This window comes from Lytechinus variegatus, chromosome 2 (assembly GCF_018143015.1).
Source record: "Lytechinus variegatus isolate NC3 chromosome 2, Lvar_3.0, whole genome shotgun sequence".
Classification (NCBI taxonomy): domain Eukaryota; kingdom Metazoa; phylum Echinodermata; class Echinoidea; order Temnopleuroida; family Toxopneustidae; genus Lytechinus; species Lytechinus variegatus.
The window spans coordinates 49584574-49600807 of record NC_054741.1 but is presented as its reverse complement, the minus strand read 5'-3'; the positions used below and the strand labels follow the sequence as shown (position 1 = coordinate 49600807).

The 16234-nt window shown below is 34.9% G+C and overlaps 1 protein-coding gene across 1 annotated transcript in view; it reads left to right on the top strand.

Annotated features, from left to right (window-relative positions):
• LOC121408257 (protein arginine N-methyltransferase 7-like) overlaps positions 1-16234 on the top strand; it is a 33750-nt gene that overhangs the window by 4968 nt on the left and 12548 nt on the right. The window contains exons 2-8 of the mRNA XM_041599660.1: positions 6798-7058; positions 7405-7554; positions 9916-10024; positions 11310-11422; positions 12089-12404; positions 13005-13163; positions 13719-13915. Coding sequence (XP_041455594.1) covers positions 6798-7058; positions 7405-7554; positions 9916-10024; positions 11310-11422; positions 12089-12404; positions 13005-13163; positions 13719-13915 — 1305 coding nt within the window. The remainder of the gene's footprint in view (positions 1-6797; positions 7059-7404; positions 7555-9915; positions 10025-11309; positions 11423-12088; positions 12405-13004; positions 13164-13718; positions 13916-16234) is intronic.

Genomic DNA, 16234 nt, shown 5'->3' with positions numbered 1-16234 from the left:
TAGCCGTAGAATCTCGTAGAATCCTGGGGCTATTGCACGAAAGGGTCTTTCCAAGGACCGTCTTTCGTGTCGCCCATCTTTTATGATACGCTATAGGCGGGGTGTTTCTGAAATTTATGATAAAGAATAAGATTCGTTAGTTTGCATTTAAATCTAATTTTTATACAATTTCATGATATATCACATTATTTTATAAACAAATATTTTGTTTAATTTAACGGACGAATGAAATATGTTTGCATATGATTTATTTAAAATGCGTTTCACATGGCGCATCATAAAAGATGGGCGACACGAAAGACGGTCCTTGCAAAGACCCTTTCGTGCAATCGGCCCCTCGATCTCTTGAGTGATTGAGCTATGTAATGAAAAAATCGTCACGAATCCACTTGCTCAAGCCCCCCTGGACTCGACTTGCACTCGCCCGCGAAAATGTCGCTCAATGGCCTGCCCATTTTGCCGCATGTGTATTAGGAAAAGAGATAAACGAAGCTTCCCCTTTTCTTCTTGAGTTAAGTCACTCGCTCGTAAGTTTGATTTGATAAATTCATAAATCTCTCATTTAATTTACAAATTCTAAGATTTTATTTTTATAACAGTACCAACTTGTCCAAGGAAGATATTTTTAACTGTCACTGTCATTTTTAACCACGTTAACCATGTTAACGGTCACTGTCAGATCCACTTGCTGAGTAAGCTAGTCCCATCCATTAAGATAAGAGTTGGGTTTATTAATATTATAAACCATGTGAAAGAGGCCTCACGTGAAAGGATGCAGTTACATGTAGTTAAGCTAACTTGTCTGCGCATCTAAAATAGGGAAGGTCATCCTGACGAAAGTCTATTTTGTAAAAATACTAGGCCTGGGGCTGGGCCTAGAATCTAGATCTATATATCATACCACTTTTACCAGATTTTTTTTTAAAAGTTTGACTGTGAGAAAAATCCAACCAGGATTTAAAGTCTTATTTTATTTTATTTTCAATATTACTTTTAAAGCCTAGCCCTAGGTTATACGTTAGCATTTTAAATTTTATTTTATTTTTACGTTTTTCACAGGAAAAGTGTGTCCAGGCCCAGGGCCTGTTGCATGAAATGATCTTTCGTAGAACCGTAAGAACGAGATATCACTCAACTGTTTCACAAAGCCGATTTGGGCGATACGAAGAATGGTTCTTGGAAAGAGACTTTCAGACATGTCCTACGTACATGTAGGCATTATCTTCTTTGCACACCGCCTGCCACCGTCAGCGAGAAAATGCATTTACGGCAAGCCACACTGACATATCACCTTTAAACATTTTTTAGGTGGTTGATGATGCATTTTATCTGGGATGGCGCCAGGTTATTTTTTATATGGGGGCTAGTTGTCATCAATTTCAGGTCGACAAGACAACCAAAAACGAATGTCATTTTAACTTCTTTGGGGGTAATGTAGGCCCAAATATTTTTAAAAATGTTTTTTTTTATTTTCCCTCCGTCTTATCCCCGCCCTTTTTTCCATTAAAAAACAAAAAATAAATGTGAACTATCGAAATGGGTGGCACTATCTCTCTGACCCCTCATGCTTTCTCATAGATAATTAAACAACATGAAAACGAATTTCTTTTTACAGAAATTATGTAAGGAAAAAAACATGTTTGAAATGTTCAGCAAAAAACAAAGAAAAAGACAAATGACACAAAACTAAGATGCTAAATCTTTATTTTTATTTCATTTTCATTGATTATTATTTTTTGATGAGATTAATTTTAATCAATGAAAATTAATTCTTGGCTTTGGGATAACTTGAGAATGTGAAACAAAACAAAAATATGCAGGAACAAAATAGCTAATTGAATTTAAGATACAGATTAGGCCTATAGCTTATGAATCCATCACAATCATTACAAATGAAGATAAGTTCATCAAAGAAAAGATTATGGAAAGTCTATACGAAGAGGTGCATTTTAAATCGTAGTGTAGACCCCTTTCGGCTCCTATGTCATTTTAAAAGAATCACGGTAGTCTCTACTCCTTAACTTTGAAATGTTGAACAGATATATTTTGTATATTCTTAAAGGTAAATGCCAGTTTTGGTAACAATATCAGAATGAGTTCGTACAGAATCCAACAGAATGACCACCAAAGTGTCTGTTTGTTTAAATAAAACATATGTGGGCAAGGATTCTGGAAGAAATTGTGTAATTACTGAGAAATCAGCAAATAAGCACAAGATTCGGGTCAAGTGTCGGGCCCGACACTCAAAGCAATAATTATACACTGCCCCAAGTGCGCTTATCTGTGTTGGTGATCTTCAGCGTGAACATTTTTAAGAATAGATTTCAAGATTTCACAAAATTTGGTTTAGGGCAAGTCCAAGAATTCGCGCGCGTTACGTATGGGACATTTCAGAGGCTTAAATGACCTGAAAAATAGTGTTAAATGACTTTGATTAGATTGAATACCCTCGTGATGGTAGACATCTAGGAGAAGAATAATCATGCAAAAAATTGTGACATATGACCTTGATCTTGACCTTTTAGAGCGAAAAGATGCGCCGTTACGTATGGGACGCAGAGAAGACAATTTTTAATACATTAGTTTCAAGTTGAGAATTCTCTGAAAGTATTTCACTTGACAACTTGAAACTTAGTGTGATAGAAGTCTCAATACTATAGTATATTTATGGCAAGTTTCATGTCATAAGCCAAATCCCTCTAATTACAGACTCTTATTAAACAAATTAATGACATGTTACGTATGGGACATTTTGTCCCCATAGAGAACGTACACAATTTTCCCCATAATTCAAAAAATTGAAATAATTTAAAGTATGGAAATAACAAAAGAGTTTCTTTCTTTTTAAATGTTCTACTGAGACATATTTGATATCACTGAAGGGGAAATTAGCCATTTCAACCTTTTTATTCCTTGTTTTTCATGGTTTTATGAATTTCTTATGTATTTCTATTGTTTTTATTTTTTCATATTTTTCCATTTTCACATTTTTTTGGGCTTCATTTGTATTCATTAATCAGTATTCATAACAAATCAGTGTTTAAAAACTAAAGAAAAGGTAAATAATCAGTTTTTAGAGCACTCTTCAAATTTGTTTTTCTCCATTCACTTTGTACACAAATCTCCCCATTGACATTGTGTGTAAATGTCCCATACGTAACATGTTGTCCCATACGTAACAATTTTTTAATTAACTTTTAATTAAAAAGTAAACTCCATTTTTGAAACTTTTTGTGGTATAACATTTTCATACTTAATAAATTAGAACTTCCCAGAGATGCAACAATACCAGTATTGTATTATGAGAAATAACTTAAAATAACATCCTCAAATGTTACGTATGGGACATTCCATCCTTGGACAAGACCTAATTTGCATAATTAATAAGATGACACCACTTTTCTGCCAAAAGTAATAAGATGTAAGGGGGTCCATGTCCCACCTATGACTGAATCTCAGAAGTTTTGTTTTCATTTTCTATGAGTTTTTATAATTGTCCCATACGTAACGCCCATTTTACTGATTATGCAAATTAGGTGCCCCAAATTAGCATAAATATGCATATTATCAAATTTTTCCTAATGAAATTTTAAAATTCCACATTTGGGCTTTCTTACCCCACCAAAGATAACTTCTTAAATTAAAGATTAAATTTTGCCTTCCAGGGTGACCTTTTCTTGGACTTGCCCTTTATGTAACTGTACCAGATCTAGATCCTCGATGATATACTGACAATTAAGCCTTGTTATACAGACTTTCTCATGAAATCAGTGTTTACTGCAACTACTGGCATTTCTCTTTAAACCTAATATATTCTTATACAAACTTCCATAAATTAGGAGATCAACTTTAAATATGACCAACGTTTATGATCGTTGTAATTTTTAGCATTATTTTTGTTAATAGTATTTTTTCCATCGCGAATTGCACAACTTTTTCTATGTTTTAATTATTATTGCAAAGCACTACTTTATTCACTTGGACATGTTTGCAGCATTGTTCATATGTTCCTTGTCTTCGCCTCATCATGCAACTGAGGTATGTTTATACTCTAAACACTCTCATTTGTATTTCTTGCGTTATCTGACAAATATAATAAATGAATTAGATTTTTCACACGCAGCCTCTCATATTTTCCTTTTTAGTCTCATACAATCAGACACTACTGATCTTATTACTCCCTTCAAACCCTATTTTTACCTCAACAAATAACATATTAACGCATAATTTGCAAAATTATCATTATATATAAGTATTCTATAAATATACAGAATATTGAACAAATGAAATGTCAAAATTACTTAGTTAAATCAATTTAATCGGACAAGGGTCTCTTTCATTGAAATATCAATGAAAGGTGTCTCTAAAAGGACACCGTGTTCTAAATAAGGGAAATAATGAAAATTTTGATTTTATTCAGTTATGTTTGTGAATTTTCAAAGTTTTTTTCTCTGTTTACCTCTTTAAGTAAGCTCCATACATCAATTCTACAATCAGTAATAAATAAAACATTTAATTTAATCTTGCTTAATAGGGCAAGACTAAATTATTATTGTGATGATAATAACGATTCTACTACTAATTTTATACTTTTACTAGAATATAAGTACTATTACTATTAGTATTTTTACTACTACTACTACTATATTACTACTACTACTACTACTACTACTACTACTACTATTACTACTACTACTACTACTACTGCTACTACTACTACTACTACTACTACAACTACTACTAGTAGTACTCGTACTACTACTCTTAATACTATTACTACTACTGCTACTACTACCACCACTACTACTACTACTACAACTTCTACTACAACTATTACTACTACTACTACTACTACTATTACTATTACTATTACTATGTATATCCATTGACAAATCTTTTCACACCCACTCCTGAGAGAAATAAAAAACCAGTCATCACAAACCATAAAAATGGAAACTTATGAATTCTATAATGTTCATGGCGTTTAATATGGGGTTCGTACATGACAATTGACGTCACAAATCAAAAGAATTAAATTCTAAGATATAACTTTGTTACTCTTTTGTAGATTTTTCTCACCCCCTCACCAATAATTCTATTTTTTTTCCTAGTATTTTTATATCAACATTTTTGTCATGGTGAATTTCCTTTAAGCATATTTTCAAACCTACCTATGGATACCTATGGGTGCTTCTGAATGCAGGCTTAAAGGTAAATGCTAGTTTTGGTAACGATATCAAAATGAGTTCGCACAGAATCCAATGAAATGACCACCAAAATGTCTGTTTGTATAAATAAAACGCATGTGCCAAAGGATTCTGGAAGAAATTGTGTACTTGCTGAGAAATCAGCAAATAAGCACAGGATTCGGGTAGGGCGTCGGGCCCGACGCTCTAAGCAATAATTATACATTGTCCCACGTGCGCTTATCTGTGTTGGGGATCTTCGGTGTGAATATTTTTCAGCGAAGATTTCAAGATTCACAAAGTTCAGTTAATGAAACTGTACCAGATCTAGATCCTCGATGATATACTGACAATTAAGCCTTGTTTTACAGACTTTCTCATGAAATCAGTGTTTACTGCAACTACTAGAATTTCTCTTTAAGCCTTTGTATTCAGCTCTAAATTCTTTCTCCTCTTCAGGTTGGCCTGATCATGTCCTGGTAGGTCAGCATCAAACTTGAATTTCACTGCACATTGTGGACACTGGGTGGATTAATTAATTAGACTATTCCAAGGTCTCCTCATTCTTAAAAAAAAAAATTCATACGCTTCTCAGTGACTGACATAGAGATGTACAATTGTTTGTTATGACTTCTGGTAGTTCCATGCACCTGACCCAAATCTGGCACCACTCCCTGGTCATACCTGTGAAATAACTTGCGCACAGCAATATGCTAATGAAGGAATTTTTTATGGAATCAATCTTTATTCGTATGGAAGTATCTTTACCTTGGGTAACATTTTAGCAGCCCTTTGTTATTTTCTAGTGCTTGAATGTGTTTCTTGAAGTATGGACTTCACACTACCGAGCATACTCCAAATGAGGGCTAATCAATGCTTTGTATAGGAGTAAAAAGTTCTCCTTGTGAAGATAAACAAATGTTCTTATTACATTCATAAGCCTATTGGCCTTACTTACCTTTGACTGAAAATGCTGGCCAAAACTGAGCTTTGTGTTAACTATCACTTCTAAAATCTTGTATTAACTTGTGATAGATAATGTGTGGCATTATCATGTGTCATTATGTATAGTCATTTAATTCATCATTTTTTCCCCTGACATTTATCCAGGTGGAACTTTAATAGCCACTTGTCAGAATAGGAAACATGACAAAGTCTGCTTATATTGTCATTTTTTACATACTTGTATATCTTGGTGTTGTCCGCAAATAAATAAATAGTACTTGACGAAATCTGGTCTGGCAGACCATTGATGTACATTACAAAAAGCAGGGGTCCAAGGACACTCACTTGCAGTATTCCACTGGTTACATTGGCCCAGTTAGAGAACACACCATTTACACATACCCCAGTATACAATATTTTGCTGATTAATTTCATTTTTATGACTATTTGAATTAAAAAAAGATGTCATTTGCACCCCCTCTATTTAAAGATACTGGATCCCCACTGTGCCAAGTTATACAAATTTGAGAAAGTCAGACTTATTACGCGAGACCTGCCATTAGAATTTCTTGCAAAAGCCCTGCCCTCCAGACTTGTCCGAGAAATGAAATGATATTTTAGACTGTTATTAGATTAGTGTGACTTAATGTTTCCTTTCTCTTGCAGGCACTAGTGTGGATGGTTATAAGAAGATTCAGCATCCTGTTACAGACTGGTCTATACGGTACATGCCGTACCCTGTTCACATTCCCAAGGCCAAGGCTGAGTAGAGATTACACAACGTGTAGGATGTCTCAAGCTCCATTATCATCACGGGTCAATCCCACAACTGGAGCACTGGAGTGGGTGGTGGAGGATGAGAGCTACGATTATCATCAAGAGATTGCTCGCTCAGCTTACACTGATATGCTCCATGATGATGAGAGGGTAAAACCCCCCTTTGACACTATTAAAATCTTGAATTTGTTGTGATTCATACAATTGCAATATTGCACTTTGGGAAAAGCTGTCAAAGTTTTGTCTCTAAATATGATATGTTAGATATTATATTCATGTTTGATATTGATAGCTGATCTTAAGTCTTCATCAGTTGATGCCAAAAAAGACAGTAGGCCTACTTTGCTCATTCTTGAGTGATCAACAACCTTTCCTCCATGATGTTGAAAATGGCCTGAGCATAATGTATAGATCTACCAAACATCTTTGGTAACCATTCTTGAAACATTTAAAGTATTTCAGTTTCACCTATTTTTTTTTCTTCTCTTTCATATAGAATAAGAAATACTATGAGGGTATCCGCCGTGCTATATCCATCATACGAGGGCGGGGCCAGGAGGTGAGAGTTCTGGATATTGGCACAGGGACAGGGCTTCTGGCAATGATGGCAGCAAAATGTGGTGCAGATTCAGTTTATGCATGTGAAGTAAGTATGGGGCAGCTGAGAGTACAGTTCAAGATGTAAAAGTAGTAATATAGTAGTAGTAGTAGTAGTATTTGTAGTACTGTAGTAGTAGTTCATGACCCTGGGAAGCAGGGGTGGTGAAGCCCCCCTTTGATTTTCCAAGGGGGTGCTGCGTGCATTATTTTCCAGAGGCAGTACCCCCTGGAATTCTGGGAGGTGTGTCAAATTGGAGAAATATGTATGGAAAATGATCAACATTTGGACCCCCCTTTTTTTTGGCTTGTCAATTTTTGTTAGGACTAAAATGACCTTCATTTTGTAGTAAAAACCTTTTTCTTTTTGCTTGTCAAGTTTACTTCAGCACCCCTGACAAAAAAAAATCATTCTCAGGGCCCTGTAGTAGTAGTAGTAGTAGTAGCAGTAGCAGCAGCAGCAGCAGCAGCAGCAGCAGTAGTAGTAGGAGCATTGGCGGCGGAAGCCAGAAAATTTAGAGGGTGTCCACCTGAAATTTTATGATTTGGTAACCAAAAATTTTTTGAAAAGCAAAAAAAAAAAAAGGGTCGTCATCATATCAAATTTATAAATTGCTAACCAAAAATTTTTAAACAAGCAAAATTTAGGGGGGGACAACACACGTTTCAGGGGGGGGCCAGGTGAATTTAGGGGGGACGCAGGCAAAAAAGTTGACAAGCAAAAAAAAATTTAGGGGGGGACCGTCCCCTCCAACTAAAATTTAGGGGGGGACATGTCCCCCCCGCTTCCGCCGCCTAAGAGTAGCAGGAGGAGGCAGAGGAAGCAGAACAGTAGTAGAAGTGGTGGAGGTGATGGAGGTGGTGGCAGTGGTAGAAGTAAAGTAATAATATCAGTAGTAGGAGAAAATGGGAGTAGGAGCTACTAGTAGTTAATATGGAGGTGTTTGAATGTAGTAGAAGTAGCACTAGTAGCTAGCTGTTATCGTGGTGGTGGTGTTGGTAGTATTAGTAGCAGTAGTAGTAAAAAAAAGGAGAGAGTAAGAGGGTGGTATGTGAGAAGCATTGTGCATTATATCCATTCCTATACCATTATTATTATTATTATATTATATTAATCTGCTTGTATATAGTGCTTAATACATTAGAATGACATGTCTAAGCATTTTACAGATATATTATTACCCCGGTCATTGGATTCAAACAGTCATTCCCGCACACAATGTTTGCACATCCTCCACTCCCTGGGGAGTATTCCAGTCAGTCGCCTGTGAGGCGCACACAGTACTGGAAATCTACAATGACTTTCACATCATACCGGGTACCCATTTAGCACCTAGGTCGAGAGTGGCAAAGTGTGGATTAATGCCTTGCCAAAGGACTCCAGACTGCGGTGGGATTCGAACACACGACCCCTCTGTTTACAAGGCGAGAGTCAGAACCACTACATCATGGCTCCTCCAAAATTGCCCCAAATGTTCAATTGAGCCTCTGAAAATCCTCATTCACTGCAGCATAAATGCTTATCCAATGTTGCAGATTTAAGCAGTAGGATGTAAAAAGTATGACCTGAAAGTATTTTTACAAAATAACTGTTTTTTCCCTGTTCTGTAGAATTTACGTAGCAAACTCTGTGATGTTCTGTGCAGTTGTCTGTCATAATCTCAGTATCTTGTTTTCATATTGTTTTCATGAAATAATGGTCATCCTACATGTATGAACATGGTCAGGCTATTATGGTATATTATATTGTCAAGTGACTGGTACTTCCCCCTCAAGACTAGGATTGCCCCAAAGATCAGAACTCATGTTGCTCATGTAACAATCTATGAAAATTGGAATCTTGATTTTTTTTTAGAAAGTGGGATTTCATTGATTTCTAATTCATTCACAGTTTATGTATTGTATACCTGTATGTATTTTACTGTTCATATAAATTGTTCTTGTGTTTCTATGTTTTTTACTACTTTGTTTTTCATCATGAACTTTCACAATTAATAATTGATTTTGATTACTGATAACCAAAATAATCATGCATTTATGAATCCTTTCTATTGAAATTCTACATGAAATCACAATTTTTAAACATCTAGCGTGCAGGTGTAGAGCTTCGCACATGGGCATAGCAAATTTTGTCTTGACAGTTGTGCAATATACTAAAAATATACAATAAAAAATCATCACAGTAAAATCCTTTTGAAATTTGTACTTATCCTGCCTTGTTGGTCTTAACTGGAACATGTAGATATGATTACTATTAAGATCTTTATAACTTGAAAACATTTTTGCATTGCTATGGGCTGCACATTATCATTGGTCCTGTTGAGCAAGAAGATAAGTCAAACAATTTATTTTTTTATTACTGGTAGTTACTTAAAATCCAATCTTCATGTATTTCCCAATCTCATTACAGGCATTCCCACCCATTGCAGAGGCAGCCAAGAAGATCATTGATGTGAATGGGTTTGCAGATAAAATCACTGTCATCTCAAAACGTTCAACTGAAGTCACCGTCGGCCCAGGTCTGTTTGTATTTTTCACCCTATAAGTAAACTCAAATGAAAATTCTATTTGAATGGAGAAAATCAGATGAGCACAACCGTTAAAATTTCCATCAAATTGGATGTAAAAATGATGTAGTAAATTCACTCTCTTTTATATTGTATTATATGAAATTGTAGAATATTTCAATTAAATTATGATTTACAATGTTCAATGAGAATTAAAACCATTTATTACATTTTATTTTGGAAAATATGAAATATTGAATATTTTATAAAATGAAATACCAAAGAAGTATTGAATGTGGGATGTCATTGCATCTGTAATTTTCATGCTGCCTCATTTATGCATATAGAAAATGTGCATAGCAAATGTTTTAATAGAAAATGCAATCTTGTTCAAGGTTTTGCTTGTCAGCTATATGTATATTATTATTGTATTTTCTTTCCTAATGTGTTTATGAAAAAGTGTTGCAGAAACCAATAAATGAAATGAAATATAACTTTTGAGTTTTACATCCAATCTTGAGGAGACACCAGTGCAATGCTTCTATGAATTTTATTATCTGTTTATTATCTGGAGATGTTGTGGCTCAGTGGATAAGTCTCCAGACTTTGAACCACAAGGTATGGGGTTCAAATCCCACTGCAGCACGTGCATCCTCTGGCAATTTAGGTATTTACAATTGCCACTCTCCACCCATGTGTAGTAAATGGATACCTGGTAGGAAAAACTTTGTTGAATGCTCGAGCACTCGATAAAAGTTGCCATTAAATCTGGGGTAATAGTATGCAGCACTTAGAAGCATTGTATTAAGCGCTATATAAATGTTGCATATCATTATCATTATTATTTATTCCAATCAACTTGTTTTTGCTGTGGACTTTGCATAATAAAATCAAGTAGATTGACAGTGTTTAAATTTGCTTTGTAGTAGAGCTCTGCATGTATTATTACTTGATTATTCATTAAACTAATGTTCAGGTTGTTAGAGGAATTAAATACTTCCAGGTTTTTCTGTTAAATTGAATATTCCTAATTAGGGGAAATTATTTTTTTAAGTAACTTATTTATGTCCTGCATTTTCTACTCTTGTCTTCTGTTTCAAAGGCAGTTTTATAACACATAACTGAGATTGATAATTCAGGTCACAAAGTATCACTCAGAATGCCTTTTGTTTGAAGTAGTAAGCTGGCATAATAAAATTCACTTCATGGATTGATGTTCTGAACTAGATTGGAGCTTGTGACAAATTTTTACTGAGCATCATATAATTTTGTTGTTGATTATTTGATTTTTTTTCAGATGGTGACATGCCAGTGAGAGCAAATATTCTTGCTACAGAAGTATTTGATACAGAGCTTATTGGGGAAGGGGCTGTTCCGACATATCTGCATGCTCACAAATGTCTCTTGACTGTAAGTATGTATTGAGCTATGAATCACATATCTACATGATCAAAAATATCTCTTGACTGTATTCACTGAGCTGTGAAGCAAATGTCTTCCATACATGCTTACAGATATATCTTACCTGAAAAGCTAATACTCAATCCATGATAACCCCAGCTGATGAAGCAACATGTAAAAACATATTTTAACTATTGAAAGTTAACCATTTTCTGGAAAATGGGTTTTAATTTTTGGACTTCTGTTCTGTTTGGAATAGATGAAGATTTATGCCATTTCAGACCTATTTATTTGGCATAATTGAATGAATTTAAATAGAATAGTATTATTGAAAACTAGATTATTTCATTCCTAAATGTACAGCTATTTCAGCAAATAACTATATGAGCTCCATCTATATGAGCTCCATAAAGAGATTAATCAGATTGGTGATGTCCTAACAAACAGAATTTTTCATCTTTTCACAATCAACTTGTTGTATGCTTTGCTAGCTTTTATCTACTGGTTTATGCCGGCTTCTTCAGACTAGCTAGCGCTGACATATAAATGATCAGCTGTTTTAACTGTCGATCTTGATAATGTGCATTCAGTTTCAAATGACTTGAATATGAGGCACTTGATAAGCTTTGATGAAAATAAAATTGTACCTTCTTCTTGCTTCTTTATCAACTTCAGGATGACTGCATATGCGTTCCTCATAAAGCAGTCGTAAAAGCTCTTCTTGTCCAGTCTGATTTCATCTGGAGATGGCACAAGTTCCAGCCGATTCAAATCTCCGGCTGTGAAGGCATTGTACCACATCCTGACATGACATCATGCTCCGGGGCAGCATCTGTCCATGATATTCAGCTCAGTCAGGTGTCACCTGACCAGTTCCAGCCAATCACAGAGCCTCTAAGTGTGATCGATTTCAATTTCACACAGGGGGATTTTACTGGGAGTCGAACAAGGACAGTCAGCTGTGAAAGCTTGATGTCGGGCAAGTGCCAAGGTGTGAGATTGATTTTTTTCCCGGGGGAGGGGGGGGTGGATTTCAAGAGTTTTGGAGTGTTTATTTTTCTAGCATTTTTGTAAATGATTTTTTTGGGGGTATATTTTGGTTTGGTTGGTGTTTAAATTTTTTGGGGAGAATAGAAACTGATCTCTAAATAGTCATATAGAGCATTAAGCTGAATAAATATTGGCAGTTACTCAGCAGTGGGAAGAATACATGAAACTTAACATGATTTCTGATTATAGGGACAAAATGAATTATGATGAAATAAAGACTGCAAGGAAATTCAACCACCGTTTTGAGTTGGTATTATTAGAAAACATAGGATAAACAATGTCAAATGTTCAAATGACTTAAATAATGAATCATCAATTAAGATTAACATTCAACTTATTACTTTCTATTGGATGTGTTCGGACAAAAATACGTCTACCTCCCTCAGACTTGCGTTCTGAGTGTAATATCAGACCTTTATGATTTATTTTTAAAAATTACTATTATTTTTTGTTATCATTAATTTACTACTACCGTAAGTCTGTATTGTTAGCTCTTATCACACTGATGAAGACATGGCCGTCGATGTGTTTGTGTTATTAGGTGTATTCATGTGGTGGGATCTTACTATGGACACTGAAGGCAAAGTGTTACTAAGCACTGCTCCTACATGGTGTCATCAAGATGGATCTGAAGCACAATGGAGGGATCACTGGATGCAAGCTGTTTACTTCTTAGATCAGCCTGTTCAAGTCAACAAAGGTCAGTATGATGATGATGACGACAACGATGAGGACGATGATAATGATGGTGATGATGATGATAATGATGATGATGATGGTGATGATGATGGTTGCGGTGGTGGTGATGAATATGATGACAATGATGATGATGATGGTGATGATGATAATGAGGATGATGATGATAATGATGATAATGATGAGGAAAATGATGATGATGATAATGATGATGATGATAATGATGATGATGATGTTGATGATTATGATGATGGTGGTGGTGATGATGATGATAATGATGGAGGATGATGATGATCATAATCATCATTATCATGATATAATAGTGAATAATGTTTTGAAATTGTTAAGTGCAGTTACTATAGGTACAGAGTATGTACTTTCCTGAGCAGTAAGAGTTTTCAAACGCTATAAATACCATAATAAAAGAGGTTGTTAGTCTATTTAAAATCTTTTAATGCTGTGGATACTCCAACCTTTAGGGGAAGGTTACTCCATAGTCTTGGGGCTGCAGAAAGTAATGATCTATCTCCAAGGGTTTGTTTCATTTTATTCATTCTAGGTGATACTGTTTCCTTGACAATGACCCACGATGATTACAGCCAATGGTTTGAGGTAAGCAGCGGAGAGAAAGAACCATCATCTCATCAGACCAGACCAATCTGTCGTTGTGGAGCTCATGTCGTCTGGAGTAGACCAAGATTTGGTATGCTCAACGATCAACACAGAACCAACAAGTTTGTCACAGCTATGAAAAAGGTAGGCCATTTTGATGTTTCACCTGCGAAGCAGAGTGAGACTATAGGCGTCGCTTTTCCGATGGCGGCGTCAACATCAAATCTTAACCTGTGGTTAAGTTTTTGAAATGACGTCATAACTTAGAAAGTATATGGACCTAGTTAATAAAACTTGGCCATAAGGTTAATCAAGTATTACTGAACATCCTATTAGAGTTTCATGTCACATGACCAAGGTCAAAGGTCATTTAGGATCAATGAACTTAGACCATGTTGGAGGGATCAACATCGAAATCTTAACCTGAGGTTAAGTTTTTGAAATGTCATCATAACTTAGAAAATATATGGACCTAGTTCATGAAACTTGGACATAAGGTTAATCAAGTATCACTGAACATCCTGCACGAGTTTCACGTCACATGACTAAGGTCAAAGGTCTCATTTAGGGTCAATGAACTTTGGCCGAATTGGGATATCTGTTGAATTCCCATCATAACTTTTCAAAGTTTATGGATCTGATTCATGAAACTTGGACATAATAGTAATCAAGCATCACTGAACATTTTGTGCAAGTTTGAGGTCTCATGATTAAGGTCAAAGGTCATTTAGGGTCAATGAACTTTGGCCGAATCGGGGGTATCTGTTGAATTACCATCATAACTTTGAAAGTTTATTGGTCTAGTTCATTAAACTTGGACATAAGAGTAATCAAGTATCTCTGAACATTCTGTGCGCGTTTCAGGTCACATGACCAAGGTCATAGGTCAATGAACTTTGACCGAATTGGGTGTATCTGTTGAATTACCATCATAACTTTGAAAGTTTATGGATCTGATTCATGAAACTTGTACATAAGAGTATATCACTGAACATCCTGTGCGAGTTTCAGGTCACATGATCAAGGTCAAAGGTCATGTAAGGTCAATGAACTTTGGCCGTGTTGGGGTTTTTTGTTGAATAACCATCATTTCAATCTAATTCAATCTAATTTATTATTTTCATTTTCAACAGAAGAACAAAGTAATGTGATCAAAATAGTTACAATGAACTTATACAGATAAAATAAATTCAGGCATGTACAGTATTTGATATTTATCTATAAAACGAAGTAAAGCAAAACAGAATATATATAAGCAAATATCATAACCATTTTATTAAATAAAAATTCTGTGAAAATGGAGGGATCCACTAAAAAGCAGTGCTTGTATTGTGTGGACCCCTCTAAATAATTATTTTAGAATTGCCTACGAAGACAGACAAGTTTACAAAACAGAGAACAGCAGAACAAAGAACAAGAAACAATCAAACAATTGAAGCACACACAAAGGATATGAAAATAAAAATGAAAAGAGATAAAGAAAGATAACAGAGATAATACAGCAGGACTTCAACGCGCGGATAATTATACCAAAAAAAAAATAAGTTAAGGAGGCATGAAATGGTGAATTTAATGATAAAATTATTTAAAACTGAGTAAATGATGACCTGTATGATTTCAGAAAATTATTTTTAAGTTTCATTTTAAAAGAACAAAGGGATGGGCTTCTAATTATATCTTCACTAAGGGAGTTCCAGAATCTCGGGCCATCGTATATAAATGTTTTTTTTAGCTAATAATGTTCTTAAAAGAGGTAAATGAAACTCATTAGACTGTCTTGTAGGGTAATGATGAATTGAACGATTTTGAGGGAACATTGAATCAAATACGTGAGGAAGTGAATTGTTATTATATTTATACATAAATTGGCCTAAGTGAAACAGATATAGATCATTTATTTTTAGCAGCTTGTTTTCGGCAAACAATGGATCTGTATGTGAAAGAAATGAAGAATGGTTAATTATACGGAGAGACTTCTTTTGTTATAAAAGAAGTCTGTTTAATAAAACTTGGTGGGTATTGCCCCAAACAAGAATTCCGTAGTTCAAATACGGTAAGATTAAAGAAGAATAAAGCATTAATAAGGTTTGTGGAGGAAAATGAAATTTCAGTTTATTTATTATGCCGATGTTGCGTGAAATCGCTTTGCAAATATTTTCAATGTGATATTTCCACGAAAGTTTATTATCGACAGTTATGCCTAAGAACTTTATGAACGAAACAACTTCTAAAGGGGTATCATCAAACATAATGTTTGCCGGCAGTGTGTCTATAGTATTACTAAATAACGTGTATTTGGTTTTTTTAGATTAAGGGATAGTTTGTTAGCTCTTATCCATCAAGTAACCTTTTCTAGCTCAGAATTTACTATATCTAGTAGTGTTTTTGGATTTTTATGAGAATAAAAAAGATTTGAATCGTCGGCAAAAAATATGAACGAAAGAATATCGGATGAATTACAAA